The sequence below is a fragment of the Hypanus sabinus genome, chromosome 5 (assembly GCF_030144855.1).
Source record: "Hypanus sabinus isolate sHypSab1 chromosome 5, sHypSab1.hap1, whole genome shotgun sequence".
NCBI classification, from domain to species: Eukaryota; Metazoa; Chordata; class Chondrichthyes; order Myliobatiformes; family Dasyatidae; genus Hypanus; species Hypanus sabinus.
Genome location: NC_082710.1, coordinates 112,773,063 through 112,791,501, shown reverse-complemented (window position 1 = coordinate 112,791,501; position 18,439 = coordinate 112,773,063). Strand labels below are relative to the sequence as shown.

At 45.8% G+C, this 18,439-nt stretch overlaps 1 protein-coding gene across 1 annotated transcript in view; it reads right to left on the bottom strand.

Annotated features, from left to right (window-relative positions):
- The window catches only part of dct (dopachrome tautomerase), a 64,273-nt gene that overhangs the window by 28,048 nt on the left and 17,786 nt on the right, over positions 1–18,439 (bottom strand). Inside the window, exons 4-5 of the mRNA XM_059970363.1 lie at positions 15,815–15,915; positions 2,352–2,518 (exon numbers count right to left, since the gene is read on the bottom strand). Of these exons, the coding sequence (XP_059826346.1) occupies positions 2,352–2,518; positions 15,815–15,915 (268 nt within the window). The remainder of the gene's footprint in view (positions 1–2,351; positions 2,519–15,814; positions 15,916–18,439) is intronic.

Below are 18,439 nucleotides of genomic sequence, written 5' to 3'. Positions count from 1 at the left end.
TTCTAACAACCTATTGATTCAATTACACATCTTAGGAAAGCAGGTCTGCCATTGTTACCTATGTCCGATTGATAAACAGTCAGTCCTCAATGATACGGATCATTTAAAACTGTGCATTGCAATGGCTAACTAAGGTGTTCAGTTACATCAAGATCTAATGCAGCGCAACAGTACCTTCACCACATGGACTGCAGTGATTCAACAATGTGATCCACCAGTTCCCGAGACTCGTACTCGAAAGGAAATAATCTTCCATTTTTTAATATCCCATGAAATAATCAAAATATTACAGTGAAATTCATTTCTTTTGGGGAGATGTGCTTAATAGGGCATGGATCAAGGAATATGTGCCCCAATATTATGGACTAACCTGCAGTAACATTGCAATATTTGCCAATTTACCCTGCAGTAGATGTTTTGTCCAGCTGTTTTGTTTTTATTATGGGCAACTAAATGTACAGAAGAAATAGAGCATTGGAAATTGGCCCATCAGTGTATCCACTTCACAGCAACTATCAAACACAGATTTTATCGCTGATTTTAATTTTGTGTTTTGTGCTTGTGCTCCTCACCTGATCCATGACTGGTGCATCCTTAGACTCCTCTTCTACTCCCTGTACAGTCATGACTACGTGGGTAGTTTCTGCTCCAACTCCATTGATAAGTTTACAGGTGATACCACTGTAGTATCCATATCTCAAATTACAAATCAAAGTACAGGAAGGAGATAAAGAACTAAGTGGTATGTAGTCAAGACAACAACTTTTTCTTCAGTGTCAACAAAACAAAAGAGTCTTCATTGACTTCAGAAAGTGGGGTAGTATTGAGGTTGAAAGGGTAGAGCTTCAAGTTCTTAGGTGTATACTTGGTGGTCAGGATGGACATGGTGAACTGAAGATATTTTCACTGTGTTTTATGACTCCATGACTCAAGCAGAGAAATAGAAAATGTTGGAAACCCTCAACAGGTCAGAAGCATATTTGGAAAGAAACAATTATCATTTAAGGTATGACGATTCAACATGAAACATTAAATCTATTGCATACAAAGCAGATATATATCTTTCTCCCATTCAGTCCACCTTGGCAATTTGTAGTGCAGTGTGGTGTAGTAGTTAAAGAAGGAAAAATGTACTTCCTGCAGCTGACGTAAGTTAAAATGGAGCAACAAACTACCTGCTGGAGGAACTCGGCGGGCGGAGTAGCATCTGTAGGAGGAAAGGAATTGTCAACATTTCAGGCCAAAATGTTGCATCAGGATTGCAATTGGAGAGGTGAGAAAGTCAGCACAAAGAGAAGGGGAGCGGTAAAAAGGGAGTCTGAGGTGATTGACGGATGGTTGGAAGAGAGTGGACAGGAAGTGCCAGGTAGCAGACAAAGTTGAAAGAGAGAGCATGTGAGAATGTGAGAAACAATGTGGGATGAGGGAAGCAGGAACAGTGTGAAGACTGATAAGGAGGTGAGAATGGAAACCATTAGGGGAGAGGCAAATGACATGGGGAGGGGAGGTGCAAGGGGGAAACCTGTGAGAACCATGTATGTGTAGTAGGTGGAAAGAATTAAAATGGAGCTTGTTTTGAGTGGGACTCCATGTGGTGAACTATGTATACCTGTCTGGACACGCCCCCTGCTGACTGCTCCTGTGGCTCCTCCCACAGACCCCGGTATAAAGGCAATTGGAGACACAACCCTGGCCTCAGTCTCCAAGATGCAGTGTGATGGTCACTTGCTGCTTGTTCTTTCTTCCAGCCAATAAAAGCCTGTATCTCGCCTCATGTCTCCGAGAGTTATTGATGCTGCATCATTCCACAAGTTATGACTACTTAGAAATGAGTCTGTTGGTCACGTGCATCTCCATACACTAATGCTTCAGATGGGCGCCATGGTAACATAGCAGTTAGTGCAATGCTATGACAACTCGGGTGTCAGAGTTCGAAGTTCGACATTGGCGTCTTCTGTAAGGAGTCTCTGTATGTCCTCCCCGGGGAATGCGTGGGGTTTCGTTAGGTCTTCCTGTTTCCTCCCACAGCCCAAAGATGTATCTGGTTGGCTGATTGGTCATTGTAAATTGTCCTGTGATTAGGTTTGAGTTAAATCTGGGTTGTCGGGGAGGGGTTGCTGGGCAGTACGGTTTGAAGGGCTGGAGTTGCCTATTCAGTGTATTCAGTGCTCTATCTCTAAATAAATAAAATGCATGCGACAGGCAGGTGGAAAACTCTGGATTTCCCTTTTAACTGATACAAATACTAAGCCCTTGCATCTATAACAACTTCCCTGATTTCAGGATCTTTCACTTTGCAAATAGTGTTTAATGCAGTGCTGTCCTGCAATTTATAGTATTCAATTACCAACCTGTTACATACTATCTCCCATTTTGAGAACCTGGAGCTCCCATTTATTAATGTCGGATCATCAGGATGTTGGGATCCTAACAAAGAATCCGTACACACATCACAGTCATTGCTTCCTGTGGCAAAATTCCAGTATGGAAGTGCAAATGATTCATTTCCTATGAGTTTCTGCAAAAGGAAAAGAGAGATGGAGACACACACACATTGGTACCAATAAATAAGAGATAAAATTTGAGTGACAGAGTAATGCAATTGCTTCACAGTTCCAGTGTGACCCAAATTTATTCATGACCTCCGTGTAACCAAATGGACTGTCTAATGGGTTTTCCAGTTTCCTTGCACGTGTCTAAGATATGCTGACTGATAGGTTAATTGGTTACTACTATTAAGCCCCCAATGTAGATGGGTGGCAGAATCAGGGTGAAGTAGATGGCATGTGAGAAAGAATAGGTTATGTAATACAATCAAAATGCTGGAGGAACTCAGCAAGCCAGGCAGCATCTTTGGAAAAGAGTACACAGTCAGTGTTTCAGGCCGAAACCCTCCAATAGGAATCCTGATGAAGAGTGCCAGCCTGATTTGTCGACTGTACTCTTTGTCACAGATGCTGCCTAATCTGTTGAGTTCCTCCAACTTTTCGTGTGTAACTTTGCTCTCCAGCATCTGCAGATTTTCTCTTGTGTTCAGTATGTTTTGTAACTCCAAATCAAAAGAAAAACACAGGAGCCTGGGTGATAACTCATGCACATTTTGTTTTTCCTTTATAGAGGCACACATTTATGACATGGTGGCATAATCACATATGCCATTCACATATGTATAACCTATAATGAATTATTTACATAAAGATGTTTAATCAAGGAATAGATTAACAATATTGCTCAAATATTACTGAGCCTACAAGAGGAGAGGCTGTATTTGATTTGGTTTTGGGAAATGAACCTAGTCAGGTGTCAGATCTCTCAGTGAGAGCATTTTGGAGATAATGATCATAATTCTATCTCCTTTACAATAGCTTTGGAGAGAGATAGGAACAGACAAGTTAGAAAAGTGTTTAATTGAAGTAAGGGGAATTATGAGGCTATCAGGCAGGAAATTGGAGGCTTAAATTGGAAACAGATGTTCTCAGGGAAAAGTATGGAAGAAATGTGGCAAATATTCAGGGGATATTTGTGTAGAGCTCTGTATAAGTATGTTCCAATGAGACAGGGAAGTTATGGCAGGATACAGGAACCGTGGTGTACAAAGGCTGTCATAAATCTAGTTAAGAAGACAAGAAAAGCTTACAAAAGGTTCAGAGAACTAGGCAATGTTAGAGATCTAGAAGATTATAAGGCTACTAGGAAGGAGCTTAAGAAAGAAATTGGGAGAGCCAGAAGGGGCCATGTGAAGGCCTTGGTGGGCAGAATTAAGGAAAACCCCAAGGCATTCTACAAGTATGTGAAGAGCAAGAGGATAGGACGTGAAAGAATAGGACCTATCAAATGTGACAGTGGGGAAGTGGAATCTGAGGAAATAGCAGAGGTACTTAATGAATACTTTACTTCAGTATTCACTATGGAAAAGGATCTTAATGATTGTAGTGATGACTGGCAGCAGACTGAAAAGCTTGAGCATGTAGATATTAAGAAAGAAGATGTGCTGGAGCTTTTGGAAAGCATCAAGTTGGATAAGTCACTGGGACCAGATGAGATGTACCCCAGGCTATAATGGGAGGCGAGGGAGGAGATTGCTGAGCCCTGGGGGATGATCTTTGCATTATCAATGGGGACAGGAGAGGTTCCGGAGGAATGGAGGGTTGCTGATGTTGTTCTTTTATTCAAGAAAGGGAGTAGCGATAACCCAGGAAATTATAAACCAGTGAGTCTTACCTCAGTGGTTGGTAAGTTGATGGAGAAGATCCTGAGAGGCAGGATTTATGAACATTTGGAGAGGTATAATATGATTAGGAGTAGTCAAGATGGCTTTGTAAAGGGCAGGTTGTGCCTTACGAGCCTGATTGAATTTATTGAGGATGTGAAGGAAGAGCAGTAGATGTAGAGTTTATGGATTTCAGCAATACATTTGATACACCATGCAAGGCTTATTGAGAAAGTAAGGAGGCATGGGATCCAAGGGGACATTACTTTGTGGATCCAGAGCTAGCTTGCCCACAGAAGGCAAAGAGTGGTTGTAGGTGGGTCATATTCTGCATGGATGTCGGTCACCAGTGGAGTGCCTCTGGGACTGTTACTCTTATTGATTTTTATAAATGAAGAAGTGGAGGGATGGATTAGTAAGCTTGCTGATGACACAAAGGTTGGGGGTGTTGTGGATAGTGTGGAGGGCTATCAGAGGTTGCAGTGGGACATTGATAGGATGCAAAACTGGGCTGAGAAGTGGCAGATGGAGTTCAACCTAGGTAAGTGTGAAGTGGTTCATTTTGGTAGGTCAAATATGATGACAGAATATAGAATTAATGGTAAGACTTTTGGCAGTGTGGAGGATCAGAGGGATCTTGTAGTCTGAGTTCATAGGACACTCAAAGCAGCTGCGCAGGTTGACTCTGTGGTTAAGAAGGCGTATGGTGTATTGGCCTTCATCAATCATGGAATTGAGTTTCGGAGCTAAGAGGTAATGTTGCAGCTATATAGGACCCTGGTCAGACCCCACTTGAGAGTACTGTGCTCAGTTCTGTTCACCTCACTACAGGAAGGATGTGGAAACCACAGAAAGGGTGCAGCAGAGATTTACCAGGATGTTGCCTGGATTGGATATATTTTTTGGATATGTTGGCATCCCAGACAATGCATGGCAAGCTGCTTCTTCATCTGTCGATCTGTCCCAGACCACCAGACAAAGCTTCAAGCAATGGCTTTCATTTTGACCTTGACTAGATGACCTGCATGTAGCTCCACCAAGACTTCAGTTCTCAGCTTGGATGGCACAACTGTTCTCAATCCCCATATAAGACAAACCCTTGCATTTGGCTTTTGGAAAGCCACCTCACACTCATTTGTCCATTGCCTTTTCTGCCCAATCTGTAATAATGAGCTCAAGAGGTGGAGCAGAGTAGCCAGGTTTGGCAGGAACCTGTTCTGGTAATTGACAAATCCTTAAAGGACTGGAACTGTAATATGGCAATTGGCCTCGGGGCATCCACCATCACTTGAATTTTTTTTGACTCACTGCTGTAGAGCTTGTGCACCACTGGTGTGATCACTGTAAGTGATGCTTGATTTTAGGAATTCTCACCTGCTGCCTTGTGCTCTGAGCCCATAATCTTCTAACCTTTTTCTCACTGTCTTGAGATTTTGGAGCTGTTCCTTGCCATCCATACTGGTAACAATGGTGTCATCTGGGTAACACTGAGGCTACGTCCACACTAGACCAGATAAATCCGTAGTAACTGAAGCTTTTTCTCTTTGTTTTGACACTCTGTCCACACTGAAACAGTGTTTTCTTCTCCCGAAAACAGAATTTTTCTAAAATGCCCTCCAGAGTGTATAAATTTGAAAACGCTGGATTGGGCAGAGCAGTGTGGATGGAGTAACCGGAGAAATCTAAAAACGCTGTCATGACGTGCCGGAACAGATGGTGACGGCAGCACGCCATTTCATTGTTTCCTTGAACGCAAACTAACAATTTTAGAACAGATGGCAATGAAACTGAAGCCAGAAGAGTTAGAAATGTACTCACCAAATACTTTGACCAATTACTTACTGAATAAATAAGTATACTCACTGTGCCCTGTTTTCTGTCCTTGCTTGTATGAAGATGGTTGACCTATTCATGCAAGTACTTCTCTGACAATAGATCTGTAACAGCCTAATGTAACATTGTATGGAAATACAAGATAATACTGATACAGACATGTTTTATACATTTAACGAGGTGTTTTATTAATGCAACAGAGTTAGTCAGTTTTTCAATGTTCGTCATCAGCTGGGTCATACTGTCTGTGAACTCCCTGTCGGTTGCCTCCATACGTTCAAGTATTTGCTTTTTTTTAGTTTTAAGTCTTTCTGCGCAAGAGCCAACAGCTGTCCGTCATTTGGCAATTAAGTTTTTCTAGTCTGTAACTGGACAAGCGTGCATCAAGTCTTTCATGGTGAGATTCGACACCAAACATGTCGCTTGTTTACGGCAGATGTGTCCTGTGCATGCACAGTAGGAGATTTGCTGAAATACCCATTTTAATGTGGATGGAGGTATTTTCAAAAACACTTGATGTGGACGCCTATCATTTTTACGCGAAACCGGCATTTTCAAAATTATCCAGTCTAGTGTGGACAGAGCCTGAGTGCCTGGGCAGCCTTACAACACCTGGTCCTTAGCTTTAGAACATAGAACAGTACAGCAGAGGAGCAGGCCATTCAGCCCACAATGTTGTGCCGGACCAGCTAAAATGTGAATCAAAAACCCCCAAAAAGTAATTCTTCCTACCTTCACCATGCTCATATCCCTCCATCTTCCTTACACCCATGTGCTTATCCAAACATCTCTTAAAAGCCTCTAACGTATTTGTCTCTACCACGATACCAGGCAGTGCATTCCAGACATCCCTTCACATCCCCCTTAAACCTATCCCCTCTTACCTTCAATACATGCCCTCTGGTATTAGACATTTCAACTCTGGGAAACAGATACTCGCTGTCTACTCTATCTATGCCTTTGATAATCTTGTGAAACTCTGTCAGATCTCCCCTCAGCCTCCGTCAAGTTACAGCATCTAAAGCCCACAAGCTGGTGCAGTTGGGTGCGTGTTGTAACGGGGTCCCCTCCCCTGTGGCCAACTCCTGACGGCCCTGGCTGCTCAGAGTGATGATGATTGTAGTCATGGATGTGAGCTGGATCCAAGATATCACTTTGAAGAATCCAGCACTGTTCCTTGACTCCGGAACCTTCCCAGTCCATGAGGAAATACCAAACAGGCTACGAAACTGATCCCTGTATTCTCTTATTGTTAGCATTCATTTCAGCCTTCTGGGTAGAAGCTAACAGAATCTCCCTTGCTCTAGTCAATTTCTCCCTGCAGCATCAGAAGAGATTTCAGCCACTGGAATACCAAACTCGGGTTTTTGCTCTGGGAAGAATGAAAGAAAATACCCAAACTGGCATTCGAAAGGGGACACTGTGTGTTCCAAATGCCATGAAGTGTTGTGGGAGACCTCTGCCGAGGCCAAATGGTCACTCCACGAATCCAGTCTTTCAGAGGCCAGGCATCTTAGGGTACATTCCATATCTTGGTTCACCCACTCAGCCTGGCCATTGAATGGTGGGTGAAACCCAGCGGAAAGACTCGCAGTTGCCCTAATCAGTTTGCAAAATGTCTTCCAGAAATGAGATGTGAATTGTGGATTGCAATCTGACACAATGTCCATCAGAAAACCATGGATCCTGAAGACCTGGTGCAGGACAATTTCATCCGCATCAGGGGGACGTCACGTGATGACGTAGGATCGAGACATGGAAATCCAGCTCTCCCGTAAAAAACCAGTAAAATAACGTTTAAGTGAAGAAAAGTTAGTAAATACCTTTTAAAAATTACTTATAAACTACTCAGGATTGTCTTAAGATATGTCTCCTAAACAGAAGCAGAAGAAAACTACTACTTTGAAGACAACACAAGTTTGAAAAGAATCAAGGCCGACTGCCATGAAGGAGCCTCGGGCTCAAGTGTATTTTACCTCCGGCGATACAGAACAGGAAACTGTGGCAACATCAACCGTTTCCAAAAAAAAAGAGCAACAGGAATTGCGCATGCATGAAGGAAGGGGTGTGCACAAACACAAGCAACCCAAACTACAAATCCCAGCTATGATCAGAACTGAAAGTGAAAGTGAATTTAAGGTGGAATCAGATTCTCTGGATAAATCAGACAAAGATGAAGAGACAAACAAAGAAGAGCAACAGGAAGAGGTTGGAGGTGATATTGGAGACATAAAAAAATCTTTGGTGCAAATAATGCATAAATTAAAAGCATTACAAGTAATAAAAAAGATATTAAAAATATGAAGATTGTATTTGATAAAATGATGAAAAGACAGGACAAAATGGACAAGAAAATTAAAAACTTGGAAGAAACAATGGGAGACACCATTGATTGAGTGAATAAAATGGAAGATAATATTTCTGCCTGTACATCAGAAAGAAAACGGTTGTTGGAAAAAGTGGAAGTACTTGAAAATTTTAGCAGACAAAATAATATTAAGATTGTTGGACTTAAAGAAGGTATAGAGAGAGAGGATCCAATAATTTTTTTTCAAAAATGGATTCCGGAAATTTTGGAAAAGGAAGAAGGAACCCAGTTAATTGAAATTGAAAGGGCTCACAGAGCCTTAAGATCAAGACCTCAAGTTGTTCAAAACCCATGATCAATCTTGATAAAATGCTTAAGATATCAAGATAAAGAAAAGATCCTGAAGGTGGCTGCCCAATGTGCCAGAAAGAGAAACGGACCATTGATGATAGAAAGGAAAACAGTTCTTTTCTATCCTGATATAAGTTATGACCTTTTGAAGAGAAAGAAGGAGTTTAACCCAGCGGAAAAAGTTTTATGGGAAAAAGGATATAAATTTATATTGCGCCACCCGGCAATCCCGATAATTTTTTTGGATGATGGAAAAAGAAGATCTTTTACTGATTATTGGGATGCGGAAGAATTTGCACAAGAACTCCAAAATATTTGTTAACCACAGCCAAAGCTTTAAAAGCGAAATGGATTAAAGATGAAGACAGGGACAGTGAATGGAGTTGATGGATGTTTAAGGACAGAAGAATATTTAAATATATTCTTAATTATATGATACAGGGGGAGAAAGGTAAAAATTTGAGAAATATTAATCGAGAGTAGTGATATTTTTTTTCTTCTCTTATATATACTTTTTATGTTACGGGGAGCTGGGGGTATTTTGGATTGGTTGCTATGGGATTCACGTGCGTAATCATGGCGATTGCCATGACCCGTACAACGGAGGTGGGTAATGTTGTGTTTTTTTTATTCACAACATTAGTAGGGGGGTATTTTGTTATTTTTTTTCTTTATGATCTATTTTTCTTTAATCTTTCTTTCTTTGCCTGGACAATCGGCGGGGGGGGGGGGGGAGGGGGGGGGAAGACCTATGGCAACACGGAGAATTTTAAAAAGATTCCCCAAGGTACTACGGAAGTTGAAAAGTTAGGTATTACTATAGACTGTTAAAAATAATGACTAATTTACTGACTTTTTGAAGTTTTAATGTTAATGGGCTTAATGGACCGGTGAAAAGAAAAAGAATTTTAACATACATTAAGAAAATGAAAATGAAAATAGATATAGCTCTTAGCTGCATTCCATTTGAAAAAATTACTTGTAATTTAAGAAATAAATATGAAATATTTCTGAAAATTTGGGCGCCCTTATTTACAAAAGATAGGATTAAATATATAGGTGCTCCGAAGGTAAAATTATTGGTTATTTGGGGAAATAAATAAATATATATACTACTGTGGCGACTCATTTCCTAGCGAATCCGAACCGACTCACAATTAGATAGCCTACGGGGGTTTGCGAGCACAGAGCTTTGGAGCCTCTTCGCCATGGGGGGGCCGGTTGACAGAGGCTTAAAAGTGAGGCTGAAGTTTTCGAATAAAGTTTTTTCCTTCGACTGCAGTTACCGACTCCGTGTCGTAATTTTAGCGCTGCGTGTAGCACACCGCTACAATTGGTGACCCCGACGGTCCAAACGATTTTTGGACCAGAAATGACCGACGCCGCCTCTGTTCATGCGGTTTCGTTGAAACTGCCGGGTTTCTGGACACAGCTCCCGGACCTATGGTTCCAGCAAGCCGAAGCCCAATTCCACGTTCGCCGGATCACCTCAGAAGACACCCGCTACTACTACGTGGTGAGCTCCCTCGACCAGGACGCAGCGGCCCAGGTCGCGGAGTTCGTACAGTCGCCCCCGGCAGACGGCAAGTACACGGAATTCAAAGCCCTGCTCCTCAGGACTTTCGGACTCTCACGGCGCGAGCGGGCTGCCCGTTTACTGCACCTGGACGGCTTGGGCGACAGACCTCCATCGGCTTTAATGAATGAGATGTTGTCTCTGGCTGACGGACACACACCCTGCCTCATGTTTGAGCAGGCATTCCTGGAGCAGCTGCCCGAGGACATACGCCTGCTGCTGTCTGACGCGGATTTCAGTGACCCCCGGAAGGTGACAGCCCGGGCGGACTTGCTGTGGAACGCCAAAAAGGTGAGCGGGGCGTCCATCGCACGGATCTCCCAGCCACGCTCCCAGCAGCAAACCAGTCCAGGCCCGGCCGCAGAGCCCGCCAACCCCCGGCCCAATGAACACTGGTGCTTCTACCACCAGCGGTGGGGCGCAGAAGCCCGCCGTTGTCGCCCGCCCTGCAAGTTCCCGGGAAACGCCAGGGCCAGCCGCCGCTGATGGCTACGGCGGCTGGCCATCGGGATAGCCTCCTGTATGTGTGGGATAGGTCGGGACGCCGGTTTTTGGTCGATACTGGGGCTGAGATCAGCGTTTTACCTCCGACGGGTTACGACACCCGCAGCAGGGCACCGGGTCCCCCCCTGAGGGCCGTGAATGGCAGCACCGTAAGGACCTATGGCACCCGCCAGGTGCAGCTACTGTTCGGCTCCAGCCAGTTCACGTGGGACTTCACACTGGCCGCCGTAGCCCAACCGCTTCTGGGTGCGGATTTTTTGCGGGCTCACAGCCTGCTGGTCGACCTGCCCAGGAAGAGACTGGTACACGCCGAGACCTTTCAGACGTTCTCCCTGGGTGCAGCCCAGTTGCCAGCCCCTCACCTCGGCTCTATCACGCTGTCCGACAACGACTTCACCAGGGTCCTGGTGGAGTTCCCATCGGTTCTGGCACCGCAGTTCACAGCAGCCATGCCCAGGCACGGCGTACAGCACCACATCCCGACCCAGGGACCACCCCTCCATGCCCGTGCTCGGCGGCTTCCCCCGGACAAGCTCCGACTGGCGAAGGAGGAGTTCCAGAGAATGGAGGAATTGGGGATCATCCGGCGGTCCGACAGCCCCTGGGCTTCCCCCCTGCACATGGTGCCCAAAGCGACGGGGGGCTGGAGACCGTGCGGCGACTACCGCAGGCTGAACGAGGCTACCACACCGGACCGCTACCCTGTGCCGCACATTCAAGACTTTGCGGCAAACCTGCACGGCGCACGGATCTTCTCCAAGGTCGACCTTGTCCGAGGGTACCATCAAATCCCGATGCATCCTGACGACGTCCCCAAAACGGCTCTCATCACCCCGTTTGGCCTTTTCGAGTTCCTCCGCATGCCGTTCGGCCTGAAGAATGCCGCACAGACGTTCCAGCGGTTAATGGACGCGGACCTGGACTTCGCGTTCATCTATTTGGATGACATCCTCATAGCCAGCGGCAGTCGTCAGGAGCATCTGTCCCACCTCCGTCAACTCTGCGCCCGACTGAGTGAGTACGGTCTTACAATCAACCCTGCCAAATGCCAGTTCGGACTCGATACCATTGACTTCCTGGGCCACAGAATTACTAAAGACGGGGCAACCCCTCTGCCCGCTAAGGTAGATGCGGTCCGCCACTTTCCCCGACCCACCACGATCAAAGGCTTTCAGGAATTCGTAGGTATGGTCAATTTCTACCGCCGCTTCCTCCCTTCAGCTGCCCGGATCATGCGCCCCCTGTTCGCCCTGATGTCAGGTCCGAGCAAGGACATTACCTGGGACGAGGAGTCCGCCGCCGCTTTCGTTCAAACGAAGGAAGCTTTGGCTGACGCCGCAATGCTAGTACATCCCAGAATGGACACCCCTACCGCCCTCACAGTGGACGCATCCAACACGGCAGTCGGTGGGGTGCTGGAGCAACTCATTGCAGGTCACTGGCAACCCCTGGCGTTTTTCAGCAAACACCTGCGACCACCTGAGCTTAAGTACAGTGCTTTCGACCGGGAACTGTTGGCGCTCTACCTGGCAATCCGGCATTTCAGGTACTTCCTAGGTTGGCCCTTCACCGCGTTCACGGACCACAAACCGCTTACCTTTGCGTTTACGAAAGCATCCGACCCCTGGTCATCCCGCCAGCAACACCACCTGTCCTACATCTCTGAATACACAACGGATGTCCGGCACGTCTCGGGTAAGGACAATGTCGTGGCGGATGCGCTCTCTCGCCCTACCGTTCATGCCCTTTCCCAAGGGGTAGACTTTGAGGCGCTGGCAGAGGCACAGCAGGCGGATGAGGAGATTCCGAGTTACAGGACCGCAGTCTCCGGTCTGCAGCTCCAGGACCTCCCCGTGGGCCCAGGTGAGAGGACCCTACTCTGTGACGTCGCCACCGGCCAGCCCCGTCCCGTCGTCCCGACAGCCTGGTGGCGACGTGTTTTCGACTCCATTCATAACTTGCCGCATCCCTCCATCCGGACAACTGTCCGGATGGTTTCCAGCAGGTTCGTTTGGCACGGACTCCGCAAACAGGTCAGTGAATGGGCCAGAACGTGCATGCACTGCCAGACGGCCAAGGTGCAGCGGCACACCAAAGCCCCACCGCAGCAGTTCCATCCTGACCACCGGCGTTTCGACCACGTTCATGTGGATATCGTGGGCCCCCTGCCAGTGTCGCGCGGAGCGCGTTACCTCCTGACTATCGTGGACCGGTTCACAAGATGGCCAGAGGCAGTCCCGCTCACCGACACCACCTCCGAATCTTGCGCCCGAGCCCTGATCGCCACCTGGATATCTCGCTTTGGTGTACCAGCCCACATTACCTCCGACAGAGGCGCCCAGTTCACCTCCAGCCTGTGGTCAGCTATGGCCAGCCTTTTGGGGACTCAGCTGCACCACACAACTGCCTACCACCCACAGTCGAACGGGCTAGTGGAGCGTTTCCACCATCACCTGAAGTCGGCCCTCATGGCCCGCCTGCGAGGAGCCAACTGGGCGGACGAGCTTCCCTGGGTCCTACTCGGCATCCGCACAGCGCCCAAGGACGACCTGCACGCCTCGTCGGCCGAGTTGGTATACGGCGCGCCCCTGGTCATCCCCGGGGAGTTCCTATCAGCCCCAAGGGGGCAAGAGGAAGAACCCGCTGCAGTCCTGGGCAGACTTCGCGAGAAGCTCGGTAACCTGGCCCCCATACCCACTTCACAGCATGGGCGGCACCCGACCTGCGTACCCAAAGACCTACAGAACTGTAAGTTTGTGTTTGTACGAAGGGGTGGGCATCGGCCACCGCTGCAGCGGCCATACGAGGGGCCGTTTATGGTGCTCCGGAACAACGGGTCCACGTTCGTGCTGGACGTTGGGGGGAAGGAGGAGGTTTTCACGGTGGACCGCCTCAAGCCGGCCCATGTGGACCTGGCGCAACCGGCCGAGTTTCCGGCGCCTTGGCGCAGAGGCCGACCACCCAAGCAGGTTCTGGCCCAGACTGTGGACATTGGGGGGTGTATCGCCGGTTCTGGGGGGGGGTTATGTGGCGACTCATTTCCTAGCGTATCCGAACCGACTCACAATTAGATAGCCTACGGGGGTTTGCGAGCACAGAGCTTTGGAGCCTCTTCGCCATGGGGGGGCCGGTTGACAGAGGCTTAAAAGTGAGGCTGAAGTTTTCGAATAAAGTTTTTTCCTTCGATTGCAGTTACCGACTCCGTGTCGTAATTTTAGCGCTGCGTGTAGCACACCGCTACACTACAGCTTTTATGAACTCCATGGAGCATGTGGAGATCTTCCAGTATCCAGGCTTTCTTTCTTTCTTTTTTTTCCTCTTTTTTTTTCTTTCTACAGGGATATGTTAGGGGGGAAGTGGAGGGGTTGATATTTTTTTCCCTTCTGTAACCATTTGAAAATTCAATTAAAAAAAATTATTTAAAAAAATTTCATCTGCTTCCACTGCAGATAGTAGTCTGTCCAAGACAATGAATCTGCAGACCTTCAAAAAACAATCCACAATTACCATGATAATGGTCTTCCTGTTGGAAGGAGGAAGAGTCGTGAGAAAGTATATGGAGGTGTGAGCCCATGGCCTGTCCCAAACAGGCAGAGGGTGAAGGAGCCTTGAAGTTGGGTGCTGAGCTCCATGTTCTGAGCACACATCTCACATGCCTTTACATATTGATGGATCTCCTCTGCCATTCTGGGCAACCAATGATAAACATAAGGCCCCTGGCAATCCCTGGGAGAGCGGTCATTCTTGATGCATGTCCCCATTGAAGAACCTGAGACTAGATGGGACTAAGAATGAATGCCGAATTAGTGGGTTGTTCTGAGGAATCTCCCCTTGCCCCTGGGCCTTGCAAGCAAATGTGTTGATTCCCCAATGAATTGCTGCTATTACCTTGACATGGTAAGCTGCTCCTCTCGTTCAGCTTCGTCAAACCCAAAAATGAAACCGTGGTTATGTGAAATTCAGACTTCTCAAGCTTGATGTAAGGTCCGTGATCAAGAAGCCTCTTTAGGATATCTCTGACATGAGCAACATGTTCCTCTATGGACTTTGAGAAAATTAGGATGTCGTCCAAGTAGATGAAGGTATACTTATGGAGAGCATCTGGGTGTATGTTGTTTATAAAGGCCTGGAAAACTGCTAGCACATTCACAAGACCAAAGGGTATGCCCAGATACTCAGAGATCCCACCTCTCCCGGAAGTTCCGGGAATCTCCCACATATTGATAGTGGCTCCCTGATGCCTGAAAATTATATATAATATCCCAGAAATTGATTTTTTTGAGAGACAGAAAGAGAGAGAGAGACAGACAGACAGAGAGCGAGCGAGACATGGCAAGACATTTCCAAAAAAAGAAAATATAATATGTACTTCACCCCAGACTACACTAAAGTGTACCCCTGCCTAACAGGGGTCAAAAATAATGAGTGTTGCTTGCTGCACTGTCTGCAACAGTGACTTTTCTATTGCCCATGGTGGGTTAAATCACTGTTGAGGTGACTTTAACATGCGTCATTCATTCACTAGCGTAGCTAACGTTATTTAAACTAGCTGCTAAGGAGCTACTCTGTTGCAGACATCCCATCTCTCCCGGGAGCCTCCTGCAAATTGATGGTGCTACCTCCCTGAAATGAGTTTTTGTCTGAGATACTCATAGTGCCCTTCAGATGCCATCTGCCACTCATCTCCTTCCTTTATGTGAACCAGATAGAGGATATCCTGATCTACCATCAGTACTGGGTTGATGGTGACCTTAAGATCTCCACAGATCCTGACAGTCTGTTTGTACATAGTTTTTCCATAAAATTCTATTGTATTTCTTTTTTCCTGTAAATGCTTGCAGGAAAATGAATTATTAGGGTTGTACATGGAAACATATATGCACTTTGACCATAATTTATTTTGAACTTCCAACTTTCAAAATCAGACATTGAGAAGATTCACAAAGGGAACACCATACTCCAGAGTTAATAAACCCATTTCTAACCTAAAGCAATTTACCATAATATTTAATCCAGATTACAGAATACCAACTTGTAAATCTTTCTCCAGTAACATCAGGTGGTATCGATGCCATGTAAGGAACGATGGACCTCGATGAGAAAAATCAATAGCTTTGAATGGTTGGCCAGGTCCTACAGGAATAAAGAATATTGTACAGCATTAAATTTATTAAATGAAAATCTGTGGAAACCATCGAAAGGTTATATAGAACATTAAATATAACTTAGGATCCTTTGCATAATTGATGTAATTTTATTGGAATTTTCCAGCAGTTTGGAAAACTATTCAATTTTCTTAAGAGTATTTGGAAGCAAAAGGCAACAGGAAACCTGTATAGTGTATGCTTGAATATGGTTTCTTTTCCAACAATGTGCTTTTGGTTTGGAATATAGAGAAAAAACAAGAAAATGGAGTTGTATTGATCATTCAAGTTTTAAATGAATGGTAGAACTGATTATTCCTGTAGCAAAAAGTAACAAGCAGCTGGAGGAACTCAATGGGTTACACAGCATCTGTGGAATGAAGATTGTTGACACTTTGGCAATGAGAAGCTTCAGTAGGACTGAGAGTGCAAAGAGGAGATAGGCAGTAGGTGAAGGTGAGGGTATTTGGTCAGAAAGAATGTCTATCTACAAATTAGTGAATTCAAATGAATCAAGGACAGTGGATGCAGACAGACTAATTGTCTTTGTTCTTGACACATGCTTGGGGATGGAGGTGCCATTTTGTGAAAACAGTCCATTCTTCATTTTGTGGGCTTGACATGCTGGGCTTGATTGATGTACTAAAGAAGACACAATGATACTTCAGGTATTCTGCTGGACTGGAGATCATTTCGAAACAAGAAGTTATTTGTGAGATCTTCTTTGGTTGGCTATAACATGCAGGTTTGTGAATGTTGGGGTTGATGCCTGCCTGAAGTGACTTGAGCTCATTGCTGACTTAGAACAAAGAGCCATAAATTATTGACTGTCACTTGATGGGAAGAGGACAATAAATGGATGCTGGCTTGGAGCAGAGCCAATAACAAGGTGTTAAAGGACAGACGTGTGACCTGTGGCCAACGACACTGGAATGCAATATTTGAATTGATAAGGAATGGATATAAAAGTGGATACTTCATGTGTACTAGTAGCGGTAACTTTGAAGAATAACCATTGCAGATACAAGCATGAGCAACCCTGCGTGAAACAAATGGGGAGTGAATCGGGACAACGAGGAATGCCTGGCCAGCGTAAACTCCTTTGCTGGGTAATACTTTTGCTATTCTTCAACCATTCAGAAGAGTCAGGGATACTTGGTCGCCTCACTATAGGAAGGATGTGGAAGCATTGGAAAGGGTACAGAGGAGATTTACCAGGATGCTGCCTGGTTTTGAGAGTATGCATTATGATCAGAGATTAAGGGAGCAAGGGCTTTACTCTCTGGAGAGAAGGAGGATGAGAAGAGACATGATAAAGGTATACAAAATATTATGAGGAATAGATAGAGTGGACAGCCAGTGCCTCTTCCCCAGGGCACCATACAAAAGGACATGGCTTTAAGGTAAGGGGAGGGAAGTTCAAGGGGGATATTAGAAGAAGATTTTTTACTCAAAGAGTGGTTGGTGGGTGGAATCTATTGCCTGAGTCAGTGGTGGAGGCAGATACACTAGTGAAGTTTAAGAGACTACTAGACAGGTATATGGAGGAATTTAAGGTGGAGGGTTATATGGGAGGCAGAGTTTAAGGATCGGCACAACATTGTGGGCCAAATGGCCTGTACTGTGCTGTATTGTTCTTTGTTCTTTGTACTTAGTGGGTGTGCACACAAGGTATTTAGTATATGAATTCACATACTTGTTAGTTTAAACATTAAAGGTATTGTCAGTAAATACAGATCTCTCTCTGCCTCACTAATCATTTTTTATAAGTAGTATTTTTCTAATGTCAGGGTCAAGGGTGAGACAGAAGGGGACAATCAAACGGTAGATCTGGATGTGGAGGGGCTGATTTGCTGTTGGAACCAGGTTTGAGGGGGAGGGTGGGGTGGAGATAGCAACAGAGACTTGGAGGTGATGAATAGAGACAACAGATGTCTGCAGATACTGCAATCAGGTCAGAAATGTGATGAGTAGCAGATCAGGAAGGGACAGTGGGCAGATTTGAGCAGTAGGGGGAAGACTTAGGGGACTGTGTGGGTAGAGGCAATGGCTGATAGGCAAATTTAACTAAGCAGGGAAATGGAAACAAATGACTGATACTTAAGAGTAGGGGTGGATGTGTTTGGAGATTAGGTGTATGTGAAAGGTCCTGGATGGATGGGTGAGGGGTGTGGGGGGCAGGTTATCTAAAATTGGAGAATTCAATGTCCATCCCATATGTTGGAGACTAGCCAGGCAGAATATAAGGTGCTAATCCTCTAGTGCACGTTCTGCCTCACCTGGGCAGAGGAGGAAGCTGAAGACAGGCAGGTCATGTGGGAATGGGAAGGGGACTCAAAATAGCTTGCAACCTGGAGATGTCATAGAGAGAAACAGTTGTCGTGTCTACCCTTCGATTCACCACTATAACGGTCACATTGAGAGCAGCAAGTGTAATAGACAAAGCTGGAGGAGATCTACATGGATCTCCACTTCACCTGGAAGGGCTGTTTAGGTTCCTGAATGGTGGTGAG